The 24,612-nt window shown below is 42.2% G+C and overlaps 1 protein-coding gene across 1 annotated transcript in view; it reads left to right on the forward strand.

Moving 5' to 3' along the window:
* Positions 1–24,612, forward strand: part of lmbrd1 (LMBR1 domain containing 1) — a 297,592-nt gene that overhangs the window by 96,238 nt on the left and 176,742 nt on the right. The window contains exon 5 of the mRNA XM_072558080.1: positions 4,430–4,497. Within this exon, the coding sequence (XP_072414181.1) occupies positions 4,430–4,497 (68 nt within the window). The remainder of the gene's footprint in view (positions 1–4,429; positions 4,498–24,612) is intronic.

Consider the following 24,612-nt stretch of genomic DNA (forward strand, 5'->3'; position numbering starts at 1 on the left):
TAAAATCCATGTACACTACATCCACTGCTCTACCCTCATCCACATGCTTGGTCACCTCCTCGAAGAATTCAATAAGACTTGTAAGGCAAGACCTACCCTTCACAAATCCGTGCTGGCTGTCCCTAATCAAGCAGTGCCGTTCCAGATACTCGTAAATCCTATCCCTCAGTACCCTTTCCATTACTTTGCCTACCACAGAAGTAAGACTAACTGGCCTGTAATTCCCGGGGTTATCCCTATTCCCTTTTTTGAACAGGGGCACAACATTCGCTACTCTCCAGTCCCCTGGTACCACCCCCGTTGCCAGTGAAGACGAGAAGATCATTGCCAACGGTACTGCAATTTCCTCTCTTGCTTCCCACATAATCCTAGGATATATCCCGTCAGGCCCGGGGGACTTGTCTATCCTCAAGTTGTTCAAAATGTCCAACACATCTTCCTTCCTAACAGATATCTCTTCTAGCTTATCAGTCCGTTTCACACTCTCCTCTTCAACAATACAGTCCCTCTCGTTCGTAAATACTGAAGAGAAGTACTTGTTCAAGACCTCTCCTATCTCTTCCGACTCAATACACAGTCTCCCACCACTGTCCTTGATCGGACCTACCCTCGTTCTCGTCATTCTCAGGTTTCTCACATACGCATAGAATGCCTTGGGGTTATCCTTGATCCTATCCGCCAGGGATTTTTCATGCCCTCTCTTAGCTCTCCTAATCCCTTTCTTCAGGTCCCTTCTGGCTATCCTGTATCCCTCCACTGCTCTGTCTGAACCTTGTTTCCTCAACCTTATGTAAGCCTCCTTCTTCCTCTTTACTAGACATTCAACCTCCCTCGTCAACCAAGGCTCCCTCACACGACCATTTCTTTCCTGCCTGATCGGTACATACATATCAAGGACACGTCGTATCTGCTCCTTGAAAAAGTCCCACATTTCCACCACATCCTTCCCTGACAGCCTATGCTCCCAACGTATGCTCCTCAAATCCTGTCTTACAGCATCGTAATTTCCCTTCCCCCAATTGTAAAAACTTCCTTGTTGTGTGCACCTATCCCTCTCCATAACCAAGGTGAAAGTGACAGAATTGTGGTCGCCATCACCAAAATGTTCACCCACTAACAAGCCCACCACTTGTCCCGGTTCGTTACCGAGTACCAAATCCAATATGGCCTCCCCTCTGGTTGGACAATCTACATACTGCGTTAGAAAAGCTTCCTGGACACACTGCACAAACACCGCCCCATCCAATCTACTTGATCTAAAGAGCTTCCAATCAATATTTGGGAAGTTGAAGTCGCCCATGACTACGACCCTGTGGCTTCTGCACCTTTCCAAAATCTGTTTCCCAATCTGTTTCTCCACATCTTTGCTGCTATTGGGGGGCCTATAATAAACACCCAACAAGGTGACTGCACCTTTCCTATTTCTGACTTCAGCCCATACTACCTCCAGAGGCAGATCTCCCTCAAACTTCCTTTCTGCAGCCGTTATACCATTTCTAATTAGCAATGCCACCCCCCCTCCTTTTTTACCACCCTCCCTAATCTTACTGAAACATCTGTAACCAGGAACCTCCAACAGCCATTCCTGTCCCTCATCTATCCATGTTTCCGTGATGGCTACAACATCGTAGTCCCAGGTACCGATCCACGCCTTAAGTTCACCCACCTTATTTCTGATACTCCTTGCATTGAAGTATACGCACTTGAGCCCATCTCTGTGTCCGCAAGTAGTCCCTGTCAGTGCTACCTTCTCCACAGCCTCCCTACAGTCTTGGACATCCTGACACACAGCTAGCTTACTTGCTGGACTACAAGTCCGGATCCCATCCCCCTGCCAAATTAGTTTAAACCCCCCCGAAGAGTGCTAGCAAACCTACCCCCCAGGATATTGGTGCCCTTCTGGTTCAGGTGCAACCCGTCCTGTTTATACAGGTCCCACCTTCCCCAGAATGCAGTCCAATTGTCCAAATATCTGAAGCCCTCCCTCCTACACCATCCTTGCAGCCACGTGTTCAACTGCACTCTCTCCCTATTCTTTGCCTCTCTGTCACGTGGCACCGGCAACAACCCAGAGATGACGACTCTGTCTGTCCTAGCTTTTAGCTTCCAGCCCAACTCCTTGAGCTCTTGAATGACCTCCCCGCCCCTCTTCCTACCTATGTCGTTGGTGCCAATGTGTACCACGACTTCTGGCTGCACACCCTCCCCCTTAAGGATTCTGAAGACACGGTCCGAGACATCTCGGACCCTAGCACCCGGGAGGCAACAAACCATCCGAGAGTCTCGCCCATGTCCACAGAACCGCCTGTCCGTCCCTCTAACTAGAGAGTCCCCTATAACTAGCGCTCTCTTCTTCTCCCCCTTTCCCTTCTGAATCTCAGAGCCACAGACCCCTTCACTGCAGCTTACACCTGCAAGGCTGTCCCCCCCAACAGTTTCCAAAGCTGCATACTTATTTTTTAGGGGAACGACTACAGGGGAACCCTGCACTGCCTGTTTCTTCCCCTTCCCACCTCTAACTGTTACCCAGCTACCTCTGTTCTCTGGCGTAACTATGTCCCTGTAGCTTCTATCGATCACCCTCTCAGCCTCTCTAATAATCCTCAGCTCATCCAGTTCCAGTTCCAGTTCCCTAACTCGTTCGGTGAGGATCAGGATCTGACTGCATTTCCTGCACACGAAGTCGGCAGGAGTATCGGTGGTCACCCCTACCTCAAACATCCTGCAGGAGGAACATTCCACCGCCTGTGCTGCCATGACTGTACACTGTCTCCAAAAACAAGAACACTGAGTCAATAACCTGTGGACTTTAAAGTTAGGTTAGAGGAGGAGGGTGGGAGGGAGGCCCTACGAAAGTAGGACCTGGGGTCTAGAACACACCCACTCAAATACTAATCACTTACCTTCCCGCCCAGCTATGCGCTCCAACCTCACTTCCGCTGCCCGCTACAGGTAAGTAATTTTGAAACAAACTGTCTTACCTTAGCTGTAGTCTCCCGGGTTCGTTTTTCCTCGGCCGCTGCTCCCACTCAAAATGAGAGTACCAACAACTTGGTTCCAATTGATCTTATATTTTATCTTTGCTGATTTTACCCTGTTTACATTCTGTGGATTGAAGATTTGTTGGTAGCATTTCCTTGGAAATTTTCTTTCATTGGTGGCGAATCTGATATAGGAACACCTGAAACAATGAAAGGAATGCAAATTTATCAATTTAAACTTTGTACCTGTGATCTGTGATTCCATGTTTACATTATTTTACATCTCACAAAGAAAATTTAAATATGTCTGATTTAGATTTAAAGATTTTTTCTTTGCGTTTTTACATCTCACTACAATTTTTTCTATGTAAATAAAATAATACTGAAAGAGTGTCAACAGATGTCACATAATTTACTTTTCATGTGTTTTAAGGGGAAAATAAATACGTTCACAATGAAGAAAGAACGAGAAGATGAAAGTAGGTGGGAATTGGTCAGGGGATTGTTGATAGTAGGCCAGGACAGAAAGTAAGTTGAATCAGTAGAAATGAGCGCTCAGAATAGGAGAGCCTATCCGTTCTGTCACTTTCAGCTCTCTTTATAATTCAGTCAGCTTCCCTTCTGTCCTGACCTACTATCAACAAACGCCTCATCTTCCGCCTTGGAACACTTCAACCCCAGGGCATCAATGTGGACTTCAACAGTTTCCTCATTTTCCCTTCCCCCACCTCGCCCTAGTTCTAAACTTCCAGCTCAGTAACTGTCTCCTTGACTTGTCCGGACTTGTCCTACCTGCCTATCTCCTTTTCCACCTATCCACTCCACCCTCCCCTCCCTGACCTATCACCTTCATCCCCTCCTCCACTCACCTATTCTACTCCATGCTACTTTCTCCCCACCCCCACCCTCCTCTAGCTTATCTTTCCACGCTTCAGGCTCACTGCCTTTATTCCTGATGAAGGGCTTTTGCCCGAAACATCGATTTCGAAGCTACCTGGATGCTGCCTGAACTGCTGTGCTCTTCCAGCACCACTAATCCAGAATCCCTTCATCTGCCTACCTCTTTTATCTCTCACTCTCACACTCTGTCTGAGTTCTGTCTCCACCGATCTGCTCACTCTATCCACGTGTGTCCACACGTGTATCTCGTCACAATAAATACCAATATTTCCTACCGGCTGTCAATTCGAATGACGAGTCACTGTACTTGAAACAATAACTCTGCTTTCTCTCCACAGATGCTGCTTGACCTGAGTTTTGCAAGCAATTTATATTTTTGTTTCAAATCTTCAGCATCTGCAGTTCTTTGTTTTATTTTAGTCTGTATTTGAGGTTTCTTTCTTTAAAATGTATCCACTTAAGTGTACGACTGTTTTAAACTTGGGTTTTTGCAATTTTCATTCATGGTTGATGCTGATACTGACAGTAATTGCCTCTGTTCTTTTCAGCAAGTGAAGAATGCACTGAAGTATACCCTGGGTTTTGTGTTTATCTGTTCCATCCTTTTCTTAATTGGGTAAGTTTGTTCGAATGAAATGCAAGGTTTTTGTCTGCTGAATCAACATGTGCATTTGTGTTTAAAATGCTAAATTTTGCTAAGAATTAGATTAGATTTGATTACTTACAGTGTAGAAATAGGCCCTTCGGCCCAACAAGTCCACACCGACCCGCCGAAGCGCAACCCACCCAGACCCATTCCCCTACATTTACCCCTGCCCCAATCACTATGGGCAATTTAACATGGCCAATTCACCTAATCTGCACATTTTTGGACTGTGGGAGGAAACCGGAGCACCCAGAGGAAACCCACGCAGACATGGGGAGAATGTGCAAACTCCACACAGTCAGTCGCCTGAGGTGGGAACTGAACCTGGGTTTCTGGTGCTGTGAGGCAGTAGTGCTAACCACTGTGCCACCCAATTGTTTCATTGTTCCTTATCTTTTTTCTCTTACTTCAACAATCTATGATTTGTTGGTTAGGGATGAACTTTGACAATTACAACATCTGTACAAAGCAAAATTGTAACACTTTCATTTTAGGTTAGTGGTGCTGGAATAGCACAGCAGTTCAGGCAGCATCCAAGTAGCTTTGAAATCGACGTTTCGGGCAAAAGCCCTTCATCAGGAATAAAGGCAGTGAGCCTGAAGCGTGGAGAGATCAGCTAGAGGATGGTGGGGGTGGGGAGAAAGTAGCATAGAGTACAATGGGTGAGTGGGGGAGGGGATGAAGGTGATAGGTCAGGGAGGAGAGGGTGGAGTGGATAGGTGGGAAAGGAGATAGGCAGGTAGGACAAGTCCGGACAAGTCACGGGGACAGTTACTGAGCTGGAAGTTTAGAACTAGGGTGCGGTGGGGGAAGGGGAAATGAGGAAACTGTTGAAGTCCACATTGATGCCATGGGGTTGAAGTATTCCGAGGCGGAAGATGAGGCGTTCTTCCTCCAGGCGTCTGGTGGTGAGGGAGCGGCAGTGAAGGAGGCCCAGGACCTCCGTGTCCTCTGCAGAGTGGGAGGGGGAGTTGAAATGTTGGGCCACGGGGTGGTGTGGTTGATTGGTGCGGGTGTCCCAGAGACGTTCCCTAAAGCACTCTGCTAGGAGGCGCCCCAGTCACTCTAGCTTATCTCTCCACGCTTCAGGCTCACTTCCTTTATTCCTGATGAAGGGCTTTTGCCCGAAACGTCGATTTCAAAGCTACTTGGATGCTGCCTGAACTGCTGTGCTCTTCCAGCACCACTAATCCAGAATCTGGTTTCCAGCATCTGCAGTCATTGTTTTTACCTCACTTTCATTTTATACTAGGCCTTGCTTTACCTGTTTCCTTTAGAAATGCAGACACTAAGTCAATGTGGCAGCCAGCTTACTCACAAAAACGTCATGGACAAACACAGAAATTTTGTTTGTGGCAGTGTTCACAAAGGGATTTTGTAAATCAGGACACTGGGAAAATTCTGCTCTTCTGCTGACTGAATGAACTGACAAAAATCACAACATATTGCCTTATATGGAAGATAACATCTCCAGCATTGTGTTGGAGCATTAGCACAAGGTTATGTATGTAAATTCAATGCTCAAAGGAATCAGGTTGATGCTCAGGATGCTCAACACCTTATGACTGCATAATCTACAAGCCGAAAACAGAGTGACTTCCAAAGATGGAAGAGGTCTTAATCAATTCGTCAGTCTTTTGATATACAATCATGGGGGTATGGAAGATAGTTTTAATCCGATTGCAACATATAACATAGGTGCTCATTCGAGGTAGAACATGTCTGAGAGGGATCTCCATAAATTTTGGTGAAATAAGTGATTGAAAAATGTAGAAATTAATGGACAGTACAGAATTTTTCAGTTTTTGGAACTGTCAGTTGATCCGATCTGGTCTTGAACATCTTTACATTTTTATACCAAGTGATAACTAAACATTGCATCAACACAATGGTTTTATCCAGACAAACTGGCTCTCCTCTCAGACGTAGCTGAAAAAAAATACAAAGCCATATGACTCTGTATTAAGTTCTTTTCGTCCAATAACCTATCCTGGGAAAGTGCCTGATTTGTCCTTAGTTCTCTCGGCAGTGAGAACCGAATTTTGGATGAGAGTCTATCACAAGTATGTGAAATGTAAATACCTTTCCTTTGGCTCAATAATGCTGGACTTGTCTTAGGCGTTCCTTTTTATCTTGTGGTAATAATGATTACTGCCAATCCAAGACCATATCATTTGTACTAATAGCTATTTTGACTATTTGCCCTTCTCGCCCATGAAGATATAATAAAACAGTTTGAGATTATGGTGTGCTGCAATCCTTTTTAAAAATCATGTTTTGATTAGAGTTCATTTATTTATCTGCTGAGAATTATATGACAGTTTTCTTAACTTAACATGAAACTGCTGTAACCTTGCAAAACTTGATCATGACAGCAGTTCAGTAATACTTACAGAAATAGTTGTCACAGTTGAGTATAGACAAACAACATTGCATTAACATGCAAGAGGCCTGAAAGGGAAGGCAGATGAACTCAAAGCATGGTTAGGAACATGGGACTGGGATATCATAGCAATTATAGGGAGACATGGCTCAGGGATGGACGGGATTAGCAGCTGAATGTTCCAGGATACAAATGTTATAAGAAGAAATGTGTTGTTGATAAGGGATAACATTACTGTTATACTTCGGCAGGACATTTTTGGAATACATCCAGGAATGTTTTTGGGTGGAACTGAGAAATAAGGGATTATCACCTTACTGGAATTGTGTTAAACCCCCCCCCCCCCCCCGCAATAGTTGGTGGGAAATTGAGATACACATTTGTGAGGAGGTTTCAGTTATCCATAATAACAATAGGGTGGTGACTGTAGGTGTTTTTAACTTTCCAAACATAGATTGGTGTTAAGGGTTTATATGGAGAAATATTTGTTAAGTGTGTACAAGAAAATTTTCTAATAGAGTATGTGGATCTCTATAATAGAGAAAGTGCAAAAATTGACCTACCTTTGGGAAATAAGGCAGGGTAGGTGACTGAGGTGTCAGTGGGGGAGCACTTTGGGGCCAGCGACCATCATTCTATTGGTTTTAAAATAGTGCTAGAAAAGGATAGACAGGATCTAAAGTTCTAAATTGGAGGAAGTCTAATTTTGATAGTATTAGGCAAGGACTTTTGAAAGCTGAAAATGTGTTGCTGGAAAAGCGCAGCAGGTCAGGCAGCATCCAAGGAACAGGAGAATCGACGTTTCGGGCATAAGCCCTTTTCAGGAATGAGGAAAGTGTGTCCAGCAGGGTAAGATAAAAGGTAGGGAGAAGGGACTTGGGGGAGGGGCGTTGGAAATGCAATAGGTGGAAGGAGGTTAAGGTGAGGGTGATAGGCTGGAGTGGGGTGGGGGTGGAGGTGGAGAGGTCAGGAAGAAGATTGCAGGTTAAGAAGGCGGTGCTGCGTTCGAGGGATTTGACTGAGACAAGATGGGGGGAGGGGAAATGAGGAAACTGGAGAAATCTGAGTTCATCCCTTGTGGTTGGAGGGTTCCTAGGTGGAAGATGAGGCGCTCTTCCTCCAACCGTCATGTTGCTATGGTCTGGCGATGGAGGATTCCAAGGACCTGCATGTCCTTGGTGGAGTGGGAGGGGGAGTTGAAGTGTTGAGCTACGGGGTGGTTGGGTTGTTTGGTCTGGGTGTCCCAGAGGTGTTCTCTGAAACATTCCGCAAGTAGGCGGCCTGTCTCCCCAATATAGAGGAGGCCTGTCTCCCCAATATAGATGATATGTGTGGAGGTGCAGGTGAATTTGTGGTGGATATGGAAGTATCCCTTGGGGCCTTGGAGGGAAGTGAGGGGGGAGGTGTGGGCGCAAGGTTTGCATTTCTTGCGGTTGCAGGGGAAGGTGCCGGGAGTGGAGGTTGGGTTGGTGGGGGTTGTGGACCTGATGAGGGAGTCACGGAAGGAGTGGTCTTTTCGGAACACTGATAGGGGAGGGAAGGGAAATATATCCCTGGTGGTGGGGTCCGTTTGGAGGTGGCGGAAATGACGACGGATGATACGCTGTACATGGAGGTTGGTGGGGTGGTAGGTGAGGACCAGTGGGGTTCTGTCCTGGTGGTGGTTGGAGGAGCGGGAAGTGGAAGAGATGCGGTGGAGGGCATCGTCGACCATGTCTGGGGGAAATTGCGGTCCTTGAAGAAGGAGGCCATCTGGGTTGTACGGTTTTGGAACTGGTCCTCCTGGGAGCAGATGCGGCGGAGACGAAGGAATTGGGAATATGGAAAGGCGTTTTTACAGGGGGCAGGGTGGGAGGAGGTGTAGCCTAGGTAGCTGTGGGAGTCGGTCGGTTTATAGTAAATATCCATGTTGATTCGGTCGCCCGAGATAGAAATGGAAAGGTCTAGGAAGGGGAGGGAGGAGTCTGAGACGGTCCAGGTGAATTTGAGGTCGGGGTGGAAGGTGTTGGTAAAGTGGTTGAACTGTTCAACCTCCTCGTGGGAGCACGAGGCAGCGCCAATACAATCATCGATGTAGAACATAGAATGTAGAACAGTACAGCACAGTACAGGCTCTTTTGCCCTCGATGTTGTGCTGGCCTGTTATCCTACTCCAAGATCAAACAAACCTACATACTCTTCATTGCACTAACTTCCAAGAGTCACTTAAATGTACCTAATGTTTCTGACTGTACTGCCACTGCTGGCAGTGCGTTCCACGCACTCACCACTCTCTGTGTAAAGAAACATCCTTTGACATCGCCCCTAAATCTTCCTCCAATTACCTTAAAATTATGCCTCCTTATGATAGATATTTCTGCCATGGGAAAAAATCTCTGGCTATCCACTGTAACTATGCCTGTCAACATCTTGTACACCTCTATCAAGTCACCGCTCATCCTTCTTCACTCCAATGAGTAAAGCCCTAGCTCCCTCAACCTTTCTTCATAAGACATGCCCTCCAGTCCAGGCAGCTTCCTGGTAAATCTCCTCTGCACCTTCTGTAAAGCATCTTCATCCTTCCTACAATGAGGCGACCAGAACTGAACACACTATTCCAAGTGTGGACTAACCAGGGCTCTGTAGAGTGCAGCATAACCTTGTGGCTCTTAAACTCAGTCTTCCTGTTAATGAAAGCCAATGCACCATACGCTGTCTTAACAACCCTATCAATCTGGATAGCAAGTTTGAGAGATCTGTGGACTTGGACCCCTAGATCCCTCTTATCATCCACAATACCAAGAATCCTGACTTTAACCTGTATCCCTTTATTGAATCATTGTGTCGTCCTCACTACTCGCCTTCCCATCTGTTATGTCTTCTGCAAGTTTGTTGATAGGGCAATCAGCTCTATCATCGAAGTCACTGATGTATATTGTGAATAATTGTGGGCTCAGCACCGATCCCTGTGGCACTCCCCGAGTTTCAGGTTGCCATTCTGAAAATATCCTTTGTCCCATGTCCCTGTCTTCTCTTAGTTAGCCAATCCTCTATCAATGGAAATGTTACTACTCTAACCATCATGGACTCTTATCTGGTAGCCTTACATACACTACGAATTCAAACACCTTTGGAAATTTGAGTTTATTGCATCTACTGGTTCCCTTTTATTTATTCCGCTTCTTTCCACCCCAAAGAACTGTAACAAATTTGTCAGGCATGATATCCCCATCATGAAGCTATATCGGCTCTGCTGATGATATTCTGTATTTCCAAGTGCTCTAAGTGACATTTTTTGTGAAAGTCCCTAACATTTTCTGAACAACAAATGCCTAGAGTTACTGTTTTCTTTTGTCTCCCTCCCTTTTGAAGAAAGGTCACATTGTTAGTTTTCTGATCTTCTCAGACTTTCCTAGCATTGATGGGTTCTTGGAAGATTTGTACTATTGCATCTACGGTCTCTGTAGTTACTTTGTTTAAAATCCTATGATGCAACCCATCAGGTCCAAGGGACTGATTCGCCTTTAGACCTATTAATCTTTAGCCCCATTAGTTTCACTAGTAGATTATAGTTAGTGTTTACTTCCTCCCCAAATTTAGCCCCTTGATTATTCAGCATTTTTGGAGTGCTGTTAGTCTCCTGTACCGTGAAGAAAGATGGAGGTATTTATTCAACTCGCTATTATTTCCTGGTTCCTCATTATTATTTCCTCAGCCTATGCTCAATTTAGCCCCTTTTTTCCTTTTTATGTATTGACAAATTAAACATTTTTTGTATGAGTGGAATGTATTTCTCTGATCAAATTGTGGCATGATTTAGCATCACAAAGCCCACTACCCTAATTCTGCATTTGACCTTGAATAGATGAATATGACTGTAACACATAGGATCAGAAATTAGGCCATTCAGCCCATCGAGTCTAATCCGCCATTCAATCATAGCCAGTAAGTATCTCAACCTCATTCTCCCGCTTTCTCTCCATAACCCTTGATCACCTTTACAATCAAGAGCTTATCTATTTCTGTCTTAAATATACTCAATGACCTGGCCTCCACAGCCTCCTGTGCCAGTGAATTCTACAGATTCACCACTGTCTGGCTGAAAGTCTAATTGTGGTATTTTGTGAGATCACATGGTTTTTCAAACATGTCATGGTGGAGCATATTCCACCCCAAAATGCTGTACAAGTAATAAAACAGCAATGTTTTAAACTGAGCCACATTTTCAAGTTCTCAAGCAGATGCAAAATGTCCAGATCCTTGTTAGAGCTCCTGTACTTAATCACCTTTAATAATGCAACTGCAGTGATGCAAGAACAACATTTTTTCTGCTATCCATCTGTTCTTGCAAACTTTGATTAATAGCTGCTGTCAGGTTAAACCCCTGAATTTAATCTGCATGTTTACCATGCTACATTCATATTGCAATACTTCTCTCCCAGAAGCATCACTGTATGCTCCATATTTCTATGCAGTGTTATTTTCACAGTAGGTGATAATTGTTGGAATTAGAATCTTTTAATTTTGTCTGCAATAACTTTAGACTGCATAGTGAAGCGCAGGCTTTTGATGGCAAGTACTTCATTGTGGTCATGTTGCCAAGGGCATAACATAATAGATAGTTATTAATAAATTCGATAGGGAATACAAAGAACATTACAGCACAGGAACAGACCCTTCGGGCCTTCAAGCCTGCGCCGATCCAGATTCTCTATCTAAACCTGACACCTATTTTCTAAGGATCTACATTCCTTTGCTCCCTACCCATTCATGTATCTGTCTAGATACATCTTAAATGATGCTCTCGTTCCTGCCCCTACCATCTACGCTGGCAATGCATTCCAGGCACCCACCACCCCCTGCATGAAGAACTTTCCACGTGGATCTCCCTTAAACTTTTTCCCTCTCACTTTGAACTCATGATCCCTAGTAATTGAGTCCTCCAGTCTGGGAAAAAGTTTCTTGCTATCATAAGAATCCCGAACATAATTAGATGGTACAACTTACTTCCACATAGATAACTTGAAATGAATAGCAGTCAAGCATTTAACAAGTGAAATAAGCACATGATGGAGAAAGCAGTGAAAACGTATGCCGTTAAGGTTAGATGGAACAGGTTGTGAGATCTTTGTGAGACAAAATGCTACTATTAATTAAATGGGCCTGTAGCCTGTTTTTATTATGCATGTTTCATGCAATGTACATTATGTAATTTGCTGAGGCATGACAAAAATTTTCACATGCAAGATGAAGAGTAGAAGGAAAATTTCACAGTTTTCTTAAACTAATCTTCTTTGTGGTCATGAAGGAGCATGACAGAGGCTTGGAGGTGAACATTTTGGCAAAGATGAAATAAGATTTGTTTAGCTTGCTTTATTTGTTACATTACTGCGTAACAAGCATACTAACCAATCATATGTCACATAAGCTTGCATAGACTATCTCACATTATGAACAGTTGGTTGAAATGAGATGTACACTGTCTGTGTACTCCAGTTTCCTTAATCTCTGCCAGTCCACCAGTACAAAAGTATAACCTAAACACATTATTGGAGGAAAAGAAGTGCTAATATTTTGAGAAGTTACAATCCAGTTAGCATGAGGGATTAGTTGGAGATCCTCATGTATGCTTGATATGTTGTTTTCTTAGCTGTAATGATAACCAAAGTTGAAAGGAATGAGAGAAGGAGTAAATGTAACACGTTTCTTCGTCCTCATTGTTCTCTCATTCTGCCTTTCTACAAATCTGTTACATAACTTTGAGAGGATTGACTACAGAGCCATGTAGAAAAAAATTTGGGTAACTTGCCCAATACTACTATACTTCTAGGGTTCTCCTTCCTCTTTCACCACCTTCAAGGGACTAATTTCCCATAGCTTTACAATTGGGATGGGTAGAATATAAGTTTGTGTCTATGGTACTGAACTAATATACCTTGAGCTTTCTCCAATTTGGTCATACAAAATACATTAGACTACAAAGGAAACATTATAAACAAACTGAGTATTGGAGTTCAGCTTTGGTGGTTTAGAGAAATTTGCAGTCTTCACCTTTGAAAGAAAGTGATGAGACCAGAGGAATTTCACTTGTGGTTACAACAGAAAATTCAAAATGACTCAGTAGTAAAAAAAAAGCTTAATTCCAATTGGGGGGATCTGAATTCCCCAATGCTTAAAAGTATGTATAATATAAATCATATATTACAAGTGAATGTTGAGCATTGGCTTAAGTTACATTAGTCAGGCAGTGCTTATTCTTCTAATATCCTTTTGGGAGCCATGATCACATCTCTTTTGGACTGTACTCTTTGTGTAAATGAAAAATAATGTTAGCTTATGGCTTCTTCCATCATGTAACTGTTATGCAGGCATTGTAAACTGACATGTACAACTTTGTCAACTTACTTTCCTACTTTACTGATTTGAAATTGAGCTATTGACTGACCAATTCTAGATATTTTTAGAATAATTTGCTGAGTATCATGCTTGACTGCCTTGAAAAGGGTTGACACAAAATATAGTCCTTAAATTGTAGTTTTGCTTTCCTGAATTCCTATTTTCTTTATGTCAAAGTTAATTCATGCTCAAAAATACAAAATACTGTATTCAGTCTCCAAAAATAACTTCTGCTAAATTCATTGCAGTTAATCAAGAATTCAAGCTCGTATTAGTACATAGAATATTAGTAAATCACAGTCTTGGGTAGTGTACCAGCAATTGCAGTCAATTAGGTATGACAACTCCAGCATGAAAGTGTGTATTATTGCGTCCATTTAACGCTGTTATTAATCTTTATACGAATGTTTCCAACGGAATACTTTATTAGATGCCTTCACTATCAAAAGTCAGATGTTATAGTATCTTAATAAAAGTATTTTTTTTCTGAAGGTTTACAGTCTGTGGAATTATTTTCACCCAAAAAAACAGTAAATGCAATTTCATTGAATTTATTCAAGGCTGAGTTAGATAGATTTTTGAAAGGTAAGTGAGTTTAAGGGCTATTGAGGCAGACAAAAAAGTTGGGTTTAGAGCTCAGCTAAATCATTAAATGGTCTTAGTTAATAACAGGGCAGGCTCAAAAGGCCAAATTGCCTCATCCTAATCCTATGTTTTTAGGTACCCAAGAGTGAATCCAATCTCTTTCTATAAATGTCTTTTGATTATCTTTGGAGTATACCATGGACCAAATTGCTTTGAGCATGCCGCTGCTTTTTGTACTAAGTTATTTTGCATTTTTTTTAAACCAGCAGAGTAAAATATGGATATGTATGAACAATGGATATTTTTTAAAACCAGCAGAGTAAAATATGGATATGTATGAACAATGGATATTTCTTCCTAAAGAATAGTTGGCTAAGTGGAACTTATAAATATGACAACAAGAACATAAGAGCAAATTACCACAGTTGCTGGAATCTGTACTGAAAACAACAAATGCTGGAGATCACAGCAGGTCAGAAAGCATCCATGGTGAGAGAGCAAGCTAACATTTTGAGTCTAATTATCAGAGCTGAAGTACAGTGTGGAGCGGACAGCTATAGTTTGAGGGGGTGGGGCGGGGTTGTAGCGCGTATTGGGTGTAGGATCCTGGTGGAGAAAAGATGTTGATAGTTCAGATTAAATGATCGGAATGTGAGAATCTCAGAACAAGGATGTGCCTCCTGCTAGACTTGAAAGGACAGACATGGATGGGAGTAAGAAGAGAGAGGATGTGATATCAGGCTAAAAGAAAAGGAAGAAATGGTTCACAATTTGAAGGTGTTAAGCTCAATATTAAGTCCAGAAGGCTGTAAAATGCCTAGTCTGAAGATTCATAGAATCCCTACAACGTGGAAACAGGCCTTTCAACCCTGCAAGTCTACACACCGACCCTCCAAAGAGTATATCTCACCCAAGCCCATTACTCTAAATCTACCCCTAACATACACATCCCTGAACGTTATGGGCGATTTAGCATGGCCAATTCACCTAACTGAATTATGGGAGGAAACCGCGTACCTGGAGGAAACCTACACAGACACAAACCTACGCAAACTCCACACAGACAGTGTGGAATTAAACCTGGGTCCCAGGCACTGTGAGGCAGCAGTGCTAACCACTGAACCACCGTGCCGTCCTAAAAGATGAGATGTTGTTCCTCCAATTTCCACTGTAATTGATTGGTACACTGCAGCCTGCTGAGGTCAGGCATGTGGGCAGGATGCTGTGTTAAAATGACCAACTACGGGAAGGTCAGGGTCAAGCTGGAGGTGCTCTGCAAAGTGGTCATCCAGTCTGCATTTAGTTTCTCCAATGTAGAGTAGGCCACATTAGTGTAGCAAATACCATACACAAGATTGGAGGAGGTACAGGTGAAATGCTGCTTCACCTGGAAAGACTGTTTAGATGGCGAGCTGGAGGGGCGGGTATTGCACCTTCAGAGAGGGAGGGATGTCGTTTTTGTGGAATGGACTAGGGTGTCACGGAGGGAGTATCCCTATGTAATGCAGAAATAGGGAGTGAGGGGAAGGTATGTTTGGTGGTGGCATTTTGTTCGAGTTGTCTGAATGGTGGAAAATGGAGAATTTTGAATGCAGAGACTGGTGGGATGAAACGTAAGGGCAAGAGGAATCTGATCACACTGTTGTGAGTCATAGAAAGGGGCAAGCGTGGAGCACGGGTAATGGGTTAGATGTAATCGAGGGCCCTGTCAACCACAGTGGGTGGGAAACCACGGTCATGGGAAAAGCAAACCATGTCAGCAGTACTGTTTTGGAAGATGGCATCATCCAAACAGATGCGACATAGGCAAAGGAGCCAGGAGACGTGGATGGAGTCCTTGCAGAATATGGGGTGTGATGAACTATAGTAAAGGTAGCTATGAGAGTCAGAGGCTTTTGTAGTGGATGGCACTGGACAGTTTATTCCCGAAATGGAAACAGGTAAAGGAAGGGAAGTGTCAGAAATGGACAGTGTGAAAGTTATAGAGGGATAGAAATTGGAGACAAAATGAATGAAGTTTTCAACGTCCTGGCGGGGCCTAAAATCCTCGATGCACCAAGAAAAGAGTTGTGGGAGGGGGCCAGTCTAAGACTGGAATAAGGATCGTTCCACATACTCCATAAAGAGGCAGGCATAACTGGGACCCATGCACATGCTCTTAGCTGCTCCTTTAATTTGGGAGAAGTGAGAAGAAGTAAAGGAGAAGTTGCTCAGTGAGAGAATAAGTTTCGCCAAGCGGTGGAGAGTCGTGGTTGATACGGATTCTTTAGGCCTGTTTTCAAGGAAGAAGTTGAGAACTCTCAGACCATCCTTGTATGGAATGGAGGTACAGAGGAATTGAACATTCATGGTGAACAGGAGGCATTTTAGGCTAGGGAACTGGAAATTGTCAATATGGTGGAGGACATCAGGGGAATCATGGAGGTAGGTGGGCAGGGTGTGGACAAGTGGAGAGAAGATAGTGTTAAGGTAGGAGAAAATGAGACGATGAGCCAGTTAGCGCAGTCTGGTTTGTGGATTTTGGGATGGAAGTAGAAGTGAGATATCCAGATTTGGGAGACGACTAGGTTGGAGGCAGTGGGGAGATGATCTCCCCAGGTAATGAGGTCGATGACGTTCCTGGCGACATTGGCTTGATATTGCAGGTCATGGTCCGGGGAGGGGGAATAGGAAGAAGTGTCCGAGAGCTGGCAGTGATCTACCACAAGGTAAAGATCAGTGCCCCAGACTACAACAGCACCACCTTTGTCAGCTGGTTTGATAACAAAATTAGGCTTGGAGGTAAGAGAGCAAAGTGAGTCAATTTCAGAAGAGGACAGGTTAGTGAGAGGAGCCAAGAAATTGAGATGGCCAATGTCATGTTGGCAGTTTTCAATGAAGAGACTGAGGGCAGGTAGGAGACCAGGGGAAGGGGTCCAAGTAGAGGGTGGACACTGGAGTCCGGTGAAGGGATCAGTGGAATGAGAGGGAAGAATCCTGCCCGAAGAAGTGAGTGTGGAGAAGAGGCGGCTGAAAAACAGTTCAACATCATGACGCGCCCAAAATTCATTAAGGTGGGGACGTAAGGGTTTGAAACTGAGTCCTTTGCCGAGGACGGTATGTTCAGCCTCAGAGAGGGAAAGTTCAGGAAGTATGGTGAACAATGGCAAGGGCTTGGGTTGAGAGGAGTGGTCTTGGGGACAGAAAGTGATGACATTTGAAGGCTGGAAAAGTGTGGGTGCTAAGGGCGGGTCCACAGGATGTATGTTGGAGTCCATAAGTTGCTGAAGCTTGTGCTCCTTGATGTCTGTAAGAAAGAGCAAAGGTCTTACGTTGAGGCGACGGATGAGGTGAAGGATGAAGTGAAACTGGAGGCTGGAGTAGTTTTGAGTGTGAGTGGGCTGATGTTGCTGCGGAGTGGAGTTGAGTGTGCACATATGCTGGTGTATGGCGTTGATCCAGCAGTTGAGCAATCCGAGGAACGTAATATATCCTGGAGATACTTGTAATCCCAGGTGGATTCGAAACATGAAGGGTGAAACTTGAGTTGAAATCCATGCAGGGGAAACCTGAATTATTGCAGTCACTGAGGAAGGTAACATGGCTGTGGAAACGAGTTTTGGCAAACACTTATGACAAACCAAACACAGACTAAGTAATCACTTTATGGAACACCTCTGGTCTGTGCGCAAGCATGCCCCTGACTTTCCCATAACATGCTGCAGTGTTCCAGTCAATCATAGCGCAAACTGGAGGAACGACATCTCATCTTCAGACGAGACGCTTTATAGCCTTCTGGACTTAATATTGAGTTCAAAACCTTCAAATTGTGAACCATTTCTTCCCTATCCTTTAGCTTGTTATCATTGTTATTTCTCCTCCCCAACCCAGTGTCTGTCTTTTCAAGTCTGGCAGGAGACACACCATTGTTCTGCCATTCTCACATTCTGATCACTTAATCTAAACGAGCAACATCTTTCCTCTACTAGCACCCTATACCCACTACTCCCCCCACCCCACCTCCCAACTAAACTTGAAATGTTAGTGTGCACTCTCTCCATGGATACTGTTTGACCTGCTGTGATCTCCAGCATTTGATGTTTTCCATAAAAACATAAGTTTGTGTATTGTCTTTTACATAACAAATATGAATAAGGGTAGATCATAAGACTCATCAAACCTGCTCCACGATTCAGTATAATGATCTTCTGTCTCAACTCCATTTTACTGCTGGCTGTACAGACAAATAAGATTAGAATTTTCAGAATGGATTAGTAACTGGCTTCAAGACAGAATGTGGAAAGCAGGAGTGCAGGTTAGTTATTCCGAGTGGCAGAAGGTGGGAAGTTGTGATGCAGAAGGATCAGTCCTGGGAACTTGCTGTTGACAGTTTATTATTAATGATTTGGATGTTGTAATCAAATACTCAATTACTAAACTTACAGATGACGCCAAATTGGAGCACAATGGGTGAGAACACCAAATTATGGGACATTAATAAATTTGTAGAATGGATGAATTGCAAATAAAGTTCAGCACCGGTAGATATGAGGCCATATATATAATTGTTAGAAAAATATGAAGGTAATTTATTTCTTGGAAGACACGAGCCTTGGTCGAGTAGAGGAACAAAGCATTCTTGAAATAGAAATAACTAAATTAAGTAAAAGTGGTGTTGCAGTTCCAAAGTAATTTGAAAAAAGCAAACCAAGAATTAGACTTTATCTTGAGAGGGTTTGTTTTGAAAAGTAGGAAAGATATGCTAAACGTATATCGAAACTTGGTTAGATCATATTCAGAGTAGAATCTTTACAGTGCTGGAAAAGACCATATGGCCCATCGCGTCTGTATCAACCCTCTGAAGAACATCACACCCAGACAAAGCCCGTCCCCTATCCCTGCTGTGGTTTTCCAGTACTACACTTTTCGACTCCTGTATTTACCATGGCAAAGCCTATATATCCTTGGACATTATGGGTAATTTGATCTGACCAATCCATCTAAACTGCACACCTTTGGACTGATGGAAGAAACCAGAGCACCTGGAGGAAGTCCATGCACACACTGGGAGAATGTGCAGACTTCACACAGACAGTCGCCAGTGTCAAATTGAACCTGGATCATTGGTGCTGTGAAGCAGCAATGCTAACCATTGTGTCACCCCAATGGTTACAGAGAGAATTTCTGCTCCTATGGACTGGAGCATAAATGCTTACAAGTAGAATCAGGCAATTATTTTAGGAGAAAATATTTACAAAGCAGTGTGGAAAAGTCAGTGGAAGTGGAACAGGAACAGCTGAGTTTATTTTGCTAAGAGCTGCTGCAGATTTAATGGAACAAATGGCTTCCTTCTTCACTGTCGGCAATCTGATCTACATATCCTTTGATTCCTTGAGAGATCAAATATCTGCCTAAACCAGCCAGAAATATATTCAATAATGGAAGATCTACCCTTTAGGGTAGAGAATTTCGATGGTTTACAACCCTGAATGAATAATTTTCTCCTCATCTCAGTTCTGAGATTATATCTTCCTGCTATAGTTTCCTAAACCAGGGAAAATAATCTCTCAGTTCCTATCCTGTTGCATCCTTTCAAAATCTTGTATGTTTCAATGAGAACACCTCACTTCATTTTTGACACTTCATTTATTGGCCATTATATTTGCTTACTTTATTCTTTCAATGGATATGGACTTTGCTGTCTTGGGCATCATTTATTACCCATCCCTAATTCCCCTTGAAGGTGATCTTAAATGGACACTCTCAATGTTGTTAGGAAGGGAATTCCATGATTTTGACAGTGACTGTGAAGAAGCAACACAATGTAGTTCCAATTCAGGATGATATGTAGTTTAAAGGGAATATTGCAGATACTGGTATTCCCATGTATCTGCTGCCCTTGTTCTTCTGGGTAGAAGAAATTTCCGTTTTGGAAGGTGCTGTCGAATATCTCTTGGTGAGTTGCTACAGTGCATCTTGAAGATTGTGCACACTACTGCCAAAGTGCTGTGGAGATGAAGGGAGTGGATAGGCTGCCAGGGAAATTATCTCTTTGTTCTAGGTGCTGTTTCAACTTCTTGAATGTTGTTGGAGCTGCACTAATTCAAGCAAGTGCGAAGGATTCTACCACATTCTTGATTTATGCCTCATTGATGGTGAACAGGCTTTGGGTTGTCAGGGAGGTAGTTGCTTACTGCAGAATTCTCATTTTATGAGTTGTTTTTGTAGCCACAATATTTATATGGCTGATTCAGTTCATTTTCTGGATGTTGATATGTAGAAGCTGAGCTATGATAAAATTATTGCATTTTTGTTTTTGAGGTTCACTGTTACTTGCCACTTATCAGCCAAAGCCTGGACATGTCCGGATCTGGCTGTGCATGAATACAGATTGCTTCAATATCTGAGGAGTCATTGAATATTGTTCAGTCATCAGCAAGCATCCCTTTTTTTTGACCTGGTGATAGAGGAGGGTCATTGATGACACAGCTGAAGATGGTCGAGTCTAGAGAATTGCCACGATGAACCCCATGCTAGAATGATTGACCTCCAACAAGCAGAACAGAGAACTTCTGAGCTGGTGAATATCTTGTTTACAGCTGGACTGAGAAGAAGATACAAATTATTTAACTACCTGAAAATCAATCAAATAGTTATTGACAAGCGGAAGTCAGCAATGACTGGCCACTAGACAATAGATCAATTGTGTACTTATACCAATCAAAGCTATAACTGCTTGGCTCCAGTTTGTCTGTAACCACGTTTTATATCTTTACTGTGGAGAAGGACATAGAAGATATAGAATGTAGGGAAATAGATGGTGAAATCTTGAAAAATGTTCATATTGCAGAGGAGGAAGTGTTGGATGTCTTGAAACACACAAAGGTGGATAAATCCCCAGGACCTGATTAGGTTAGGATATCTGGTTGGCATGGATGAGTTGGACCGAAGGTCTGTTTCCGTGCTGTATATCTCCATGGCTTTATAACTCTACTCAAACAAGCAGCTGTGTAGATTCAGTGAGTGCCAGTTTACTTGTTTTCAAAACGTACGAAAATCCTATGGTGATCTTTGGTTCTTAAACCATTTTTGTTTTCATTACAGTTAAAAATTCATAAAAAATAAAAATACCTGGTTCTTACATCTTATACTTCCTTTTTACATGTTTCTAGAATCTATTACTGCTCATTTTTACTGTTAAATAGAATGTCAACTTCTACCTTGTTATCTTTGCTGATCTCTTGAGGTCTCTTACTCTGCGGTCATTTATTAAACCTGCCTCATTAAACATCACCAGGTCCAAAATAGCCTCTTCCCTAGTTCGACAGCACACAGTTTTCAGACATTGTCCCAATTACATTGTAAATTCTTCCTCGTGGTTACCTCTGTCAACCTGACTATCCCAATCTACATGAAGTTCAAAGTCACTCATGTTTAATGTATTGCCTGTATTATATGCTTTCATTATGTTCTGATTTATTCTTTGTCCTATAGAATAGCTAGTGTTAGGTGCTTATGTTGTCTTCTCCCTGTTATTTTTTACCTCTACCCATCTAGACTCTGCATCACCCTAGCCAAGTATATTTCTTGCTTTTGTATATTTTATTCCATCTCATTCTAACCTTTTCCTCCTGCCTGCCTTAAAGTCGTATATCTCTGAATATTTAATTACCAAATTTAATCTCTTTGTCACCATGTCTCCATAATGGCCATAAGATCCTAACTGTTAACTTGTATATTATTAATTAATTTATTTCAGTTAGAATATTTCACTCATTTAAGTAAATAGCCATTAATTTTGTCATTTAACTTTTTGTTCCCCATTTGACCCTATTTGTGTGTACACTATATCTCTTCCTATGCTACTCTGGGTATCATTATCAATGTAGTTGACCTGCAGAGCTGCCATATCTTTTTGTTTGTAGGTTTATGTAATCTCCAAATTAGTTTCAATCTCTAGTTATTGGATTCTCCAGGACACTGGTCCTAGCATGGTTCAGTAAAACTGACTAGAACAGTTCCTTTCTTCCCCAATACCAGTACTGGCCCTATGAACTGAAACCTTTCCACTCCAGTGCTAGTACCAGTGTCCCATGAACTGAAACCCAAGCTTCCCGTACCAATGTTTAAGCCAAACATTTAACTCCTTTCGTTTATGTAGCCAATATCAGTTTATCTGTGGTTCTTGGAAAAATCCCGAGATTATCCGCTTGGAGGTTCTGCTTTTTTAGTTTAGCTCCTAACCGTTTAAAATCTTTTAGCAGATAGTCTTTTTCCAGTCCTCTCAATTTTGTTGATATCAACTTGGTTGATGACAACTGGATCTTTCCCTTCCTGCTCCAACTTCCTGTCCAATGCAAGGATTCATGTGTCTGTCCCTGTAATTGTATCATCCCCTACCACACTATATTCCTAATTTGTCCTGTTACAGTTTTGAAGCTTTGACTTTAGCTTTTCAGATGTACTGTTCGTGGTTTGCCAAGACTTCCAATTAAGTGTTACTGCTAAATTGTGATGATTAGATAAGTCAGTTGCATTAACATGGTTATAGAGTCAATAGGCCACTAGTCCTGCCTGCCTGTGTTTGGCCCATATCTCTCCTAACCTTTCCTATTCAGGTACTTATATGAATGTCTTTTAAACGTTGTAACTGTACCTGCATTCACTTCCTCTGGCAGTTCATTCCACACACTAACCACTCTGTGTAGAAAATTTGCCTTTCATATCCTTTTTAAATCTTTCTCCTCTCACCTCAAAAATATACTACTTAGGTAAGGTGAATAGCAAAGTTCTTTTCCCTAAGGTAGGGGAGTTCAAAACTATGTTCCTCATGATTTTATAAACCTCTTAAGGGGTCATCAGTTCCATCTCCAAGGCTCCAGTGAAAAAAGTCCCAGCCTATCTTTATAGCTCAAACCCTCCATTCCCGGCAACATGCTAGTAAATCTTTTCAGAACCCTCTCCGGTTTAATAATATCCTTCCTCAATGTTAGCATTCTTTCCCATGTCAAAGTAACTTTTGACTGCATGCTTTCAAACTGTTTATAAATGGGTTTTAAAATAAAAATAACAGTGGTGATATCTCACTTTGCAACAAACTGACCAAGTGCCACTGATTGTACTGCTGCAAATTAAAACAAATTGCAAACTCAGTTGGTTTGAAGAACACCTTAACACAGGTTTGATGGTAACTCAAAACTTCTGACAAGAAATCCCAGTGAGAGAATTCCTTTTAAAATAGACATCAGCGACTGGCATTTTGCTGAAAGACAAAGAACACATACTTGATTCTGAAGTGAAGAGTTAATTAAAAAGCAATTAATGAAGGAAATTTGCACCTGCTTAACAGCTTGGCCTGATTGACTAAGGCGGCTTCTTATGAAAAAATAAATTCAAACAACAGATTGTGAGAAATTAATTATCTTAGGAACTAGAGAAAGCAAAGCTAAAACATATTATTTTGCATTATCAACAGAGTAGAACAAGAAGGCAATGTTTCAAACTTAAAAGAAAATGTTATGATAATTGGAAAAAAATTATTTACTGATCAATATATAAACAATTTCAGATAGTATACTCAAAGTATATCCTTAGAAACTGTTCCTGGAATAGTTAAACAAATAATTGGATTACTCCTGATGAAGGGCTTTGCCTGAAACGTCGATTTTACTGCTCCTCAGATGCTCCCTGAACTGCTGTGCTCTTCCAGCACGACTAATCCAGAATTTGGTTTCCAGCATCTGCAGACATTGTTTTTACCTAAATAATTGGACGCTCCATTCCATCAATTTGATACCTTTCTGAATGTATACATTAAGTTGGGCTGTATAGCCTTTCTTGTGTGTAGTAATTTTAAAGGATAATTTCAGTAATCTGGATGAACAACTTCCTCCTTGAGTAAACCATAGATGGTTCGTACTGGGGTTTTCTTGTCATTTGTGGAATGTGGGTGTCATTAGTCATTGTCCTGGAGAGAGTGGGGTTGAGCTGTCTCCTTAAACAGCTGCAGCCTTTGGGGTTTAGAGATTCCCTAGTGCTGTTAGTTTCAGAATTTTGACCCATTGCCCTTAATGGAATGACAATATAGTTATAAGTTATAATGTTATATGGCTTGGATGGAACTTGCAGGGAGTGATGTCCCTTTGTATCTGCTGTCTATGACCTTCTAAGATGGGTTTGGAAGGTGTTATCTGAGGAACTTTGATAAGTTGCTGCAGTACATCTTGTAGATAGCATCTACTGTGAATGCATCATGTTGAAAAGAGTGAATTTTTAAGATGGAGGAAGAGCTGCATTGTCCTAGATGATATTAAGCATCTTGACTGTTGTTGAAGTAAGTGGTGAGTATTCTATTACATTCTTGACTTTATGCCTTGTAGATCATGTGTAGGTTTCAGGGAGATGCAAGGTGAGCTACTGAGATAAATTGCTGGTTGAGCAACAACTGCAGTTATTTAATCAGGTTGATCATTAGAATTGAATACCTCAGCCGTAGTATCAGATTTGGATCACTAGAATTTCACTGAATAAGAGGTTTTGAAGATAAATAAAGTAAACAGCACAAAGATAGCAGCTTGTCAGTGTTCAACAAGTCTTCATTCTTAGGCTTGTTTTTTTTAGAATGTAATAATGTGAGGGAGGAGATGATCTGAAACAGGGAGGTATAAATTAGGTGAGCAGGTAGGTGATTGGCTAGTGAGTTTTAAATTTATTTCTCTGTCTACAGTGAGTTTAGTTAAAAGCGATGCTGTTGAGTTAATAAG

This window comes from Chiloscyllium punctatum, chromosome 3 (genome assembly GCF_047496795.1).
Source record: "Chiloscyllium punctatum isolate Juve2018m chromosome 3, sChiPun1.3, whole genome shotgun sequence".
In the NCBI taxonomy this organism is placed as follows: Eukaryota; Metazoa; Chordata; class Chondrichthyes; order Orectolobiformes; family Hemiscylliidae; genus Chiloscyllium; species Chiloscyllium punctatum.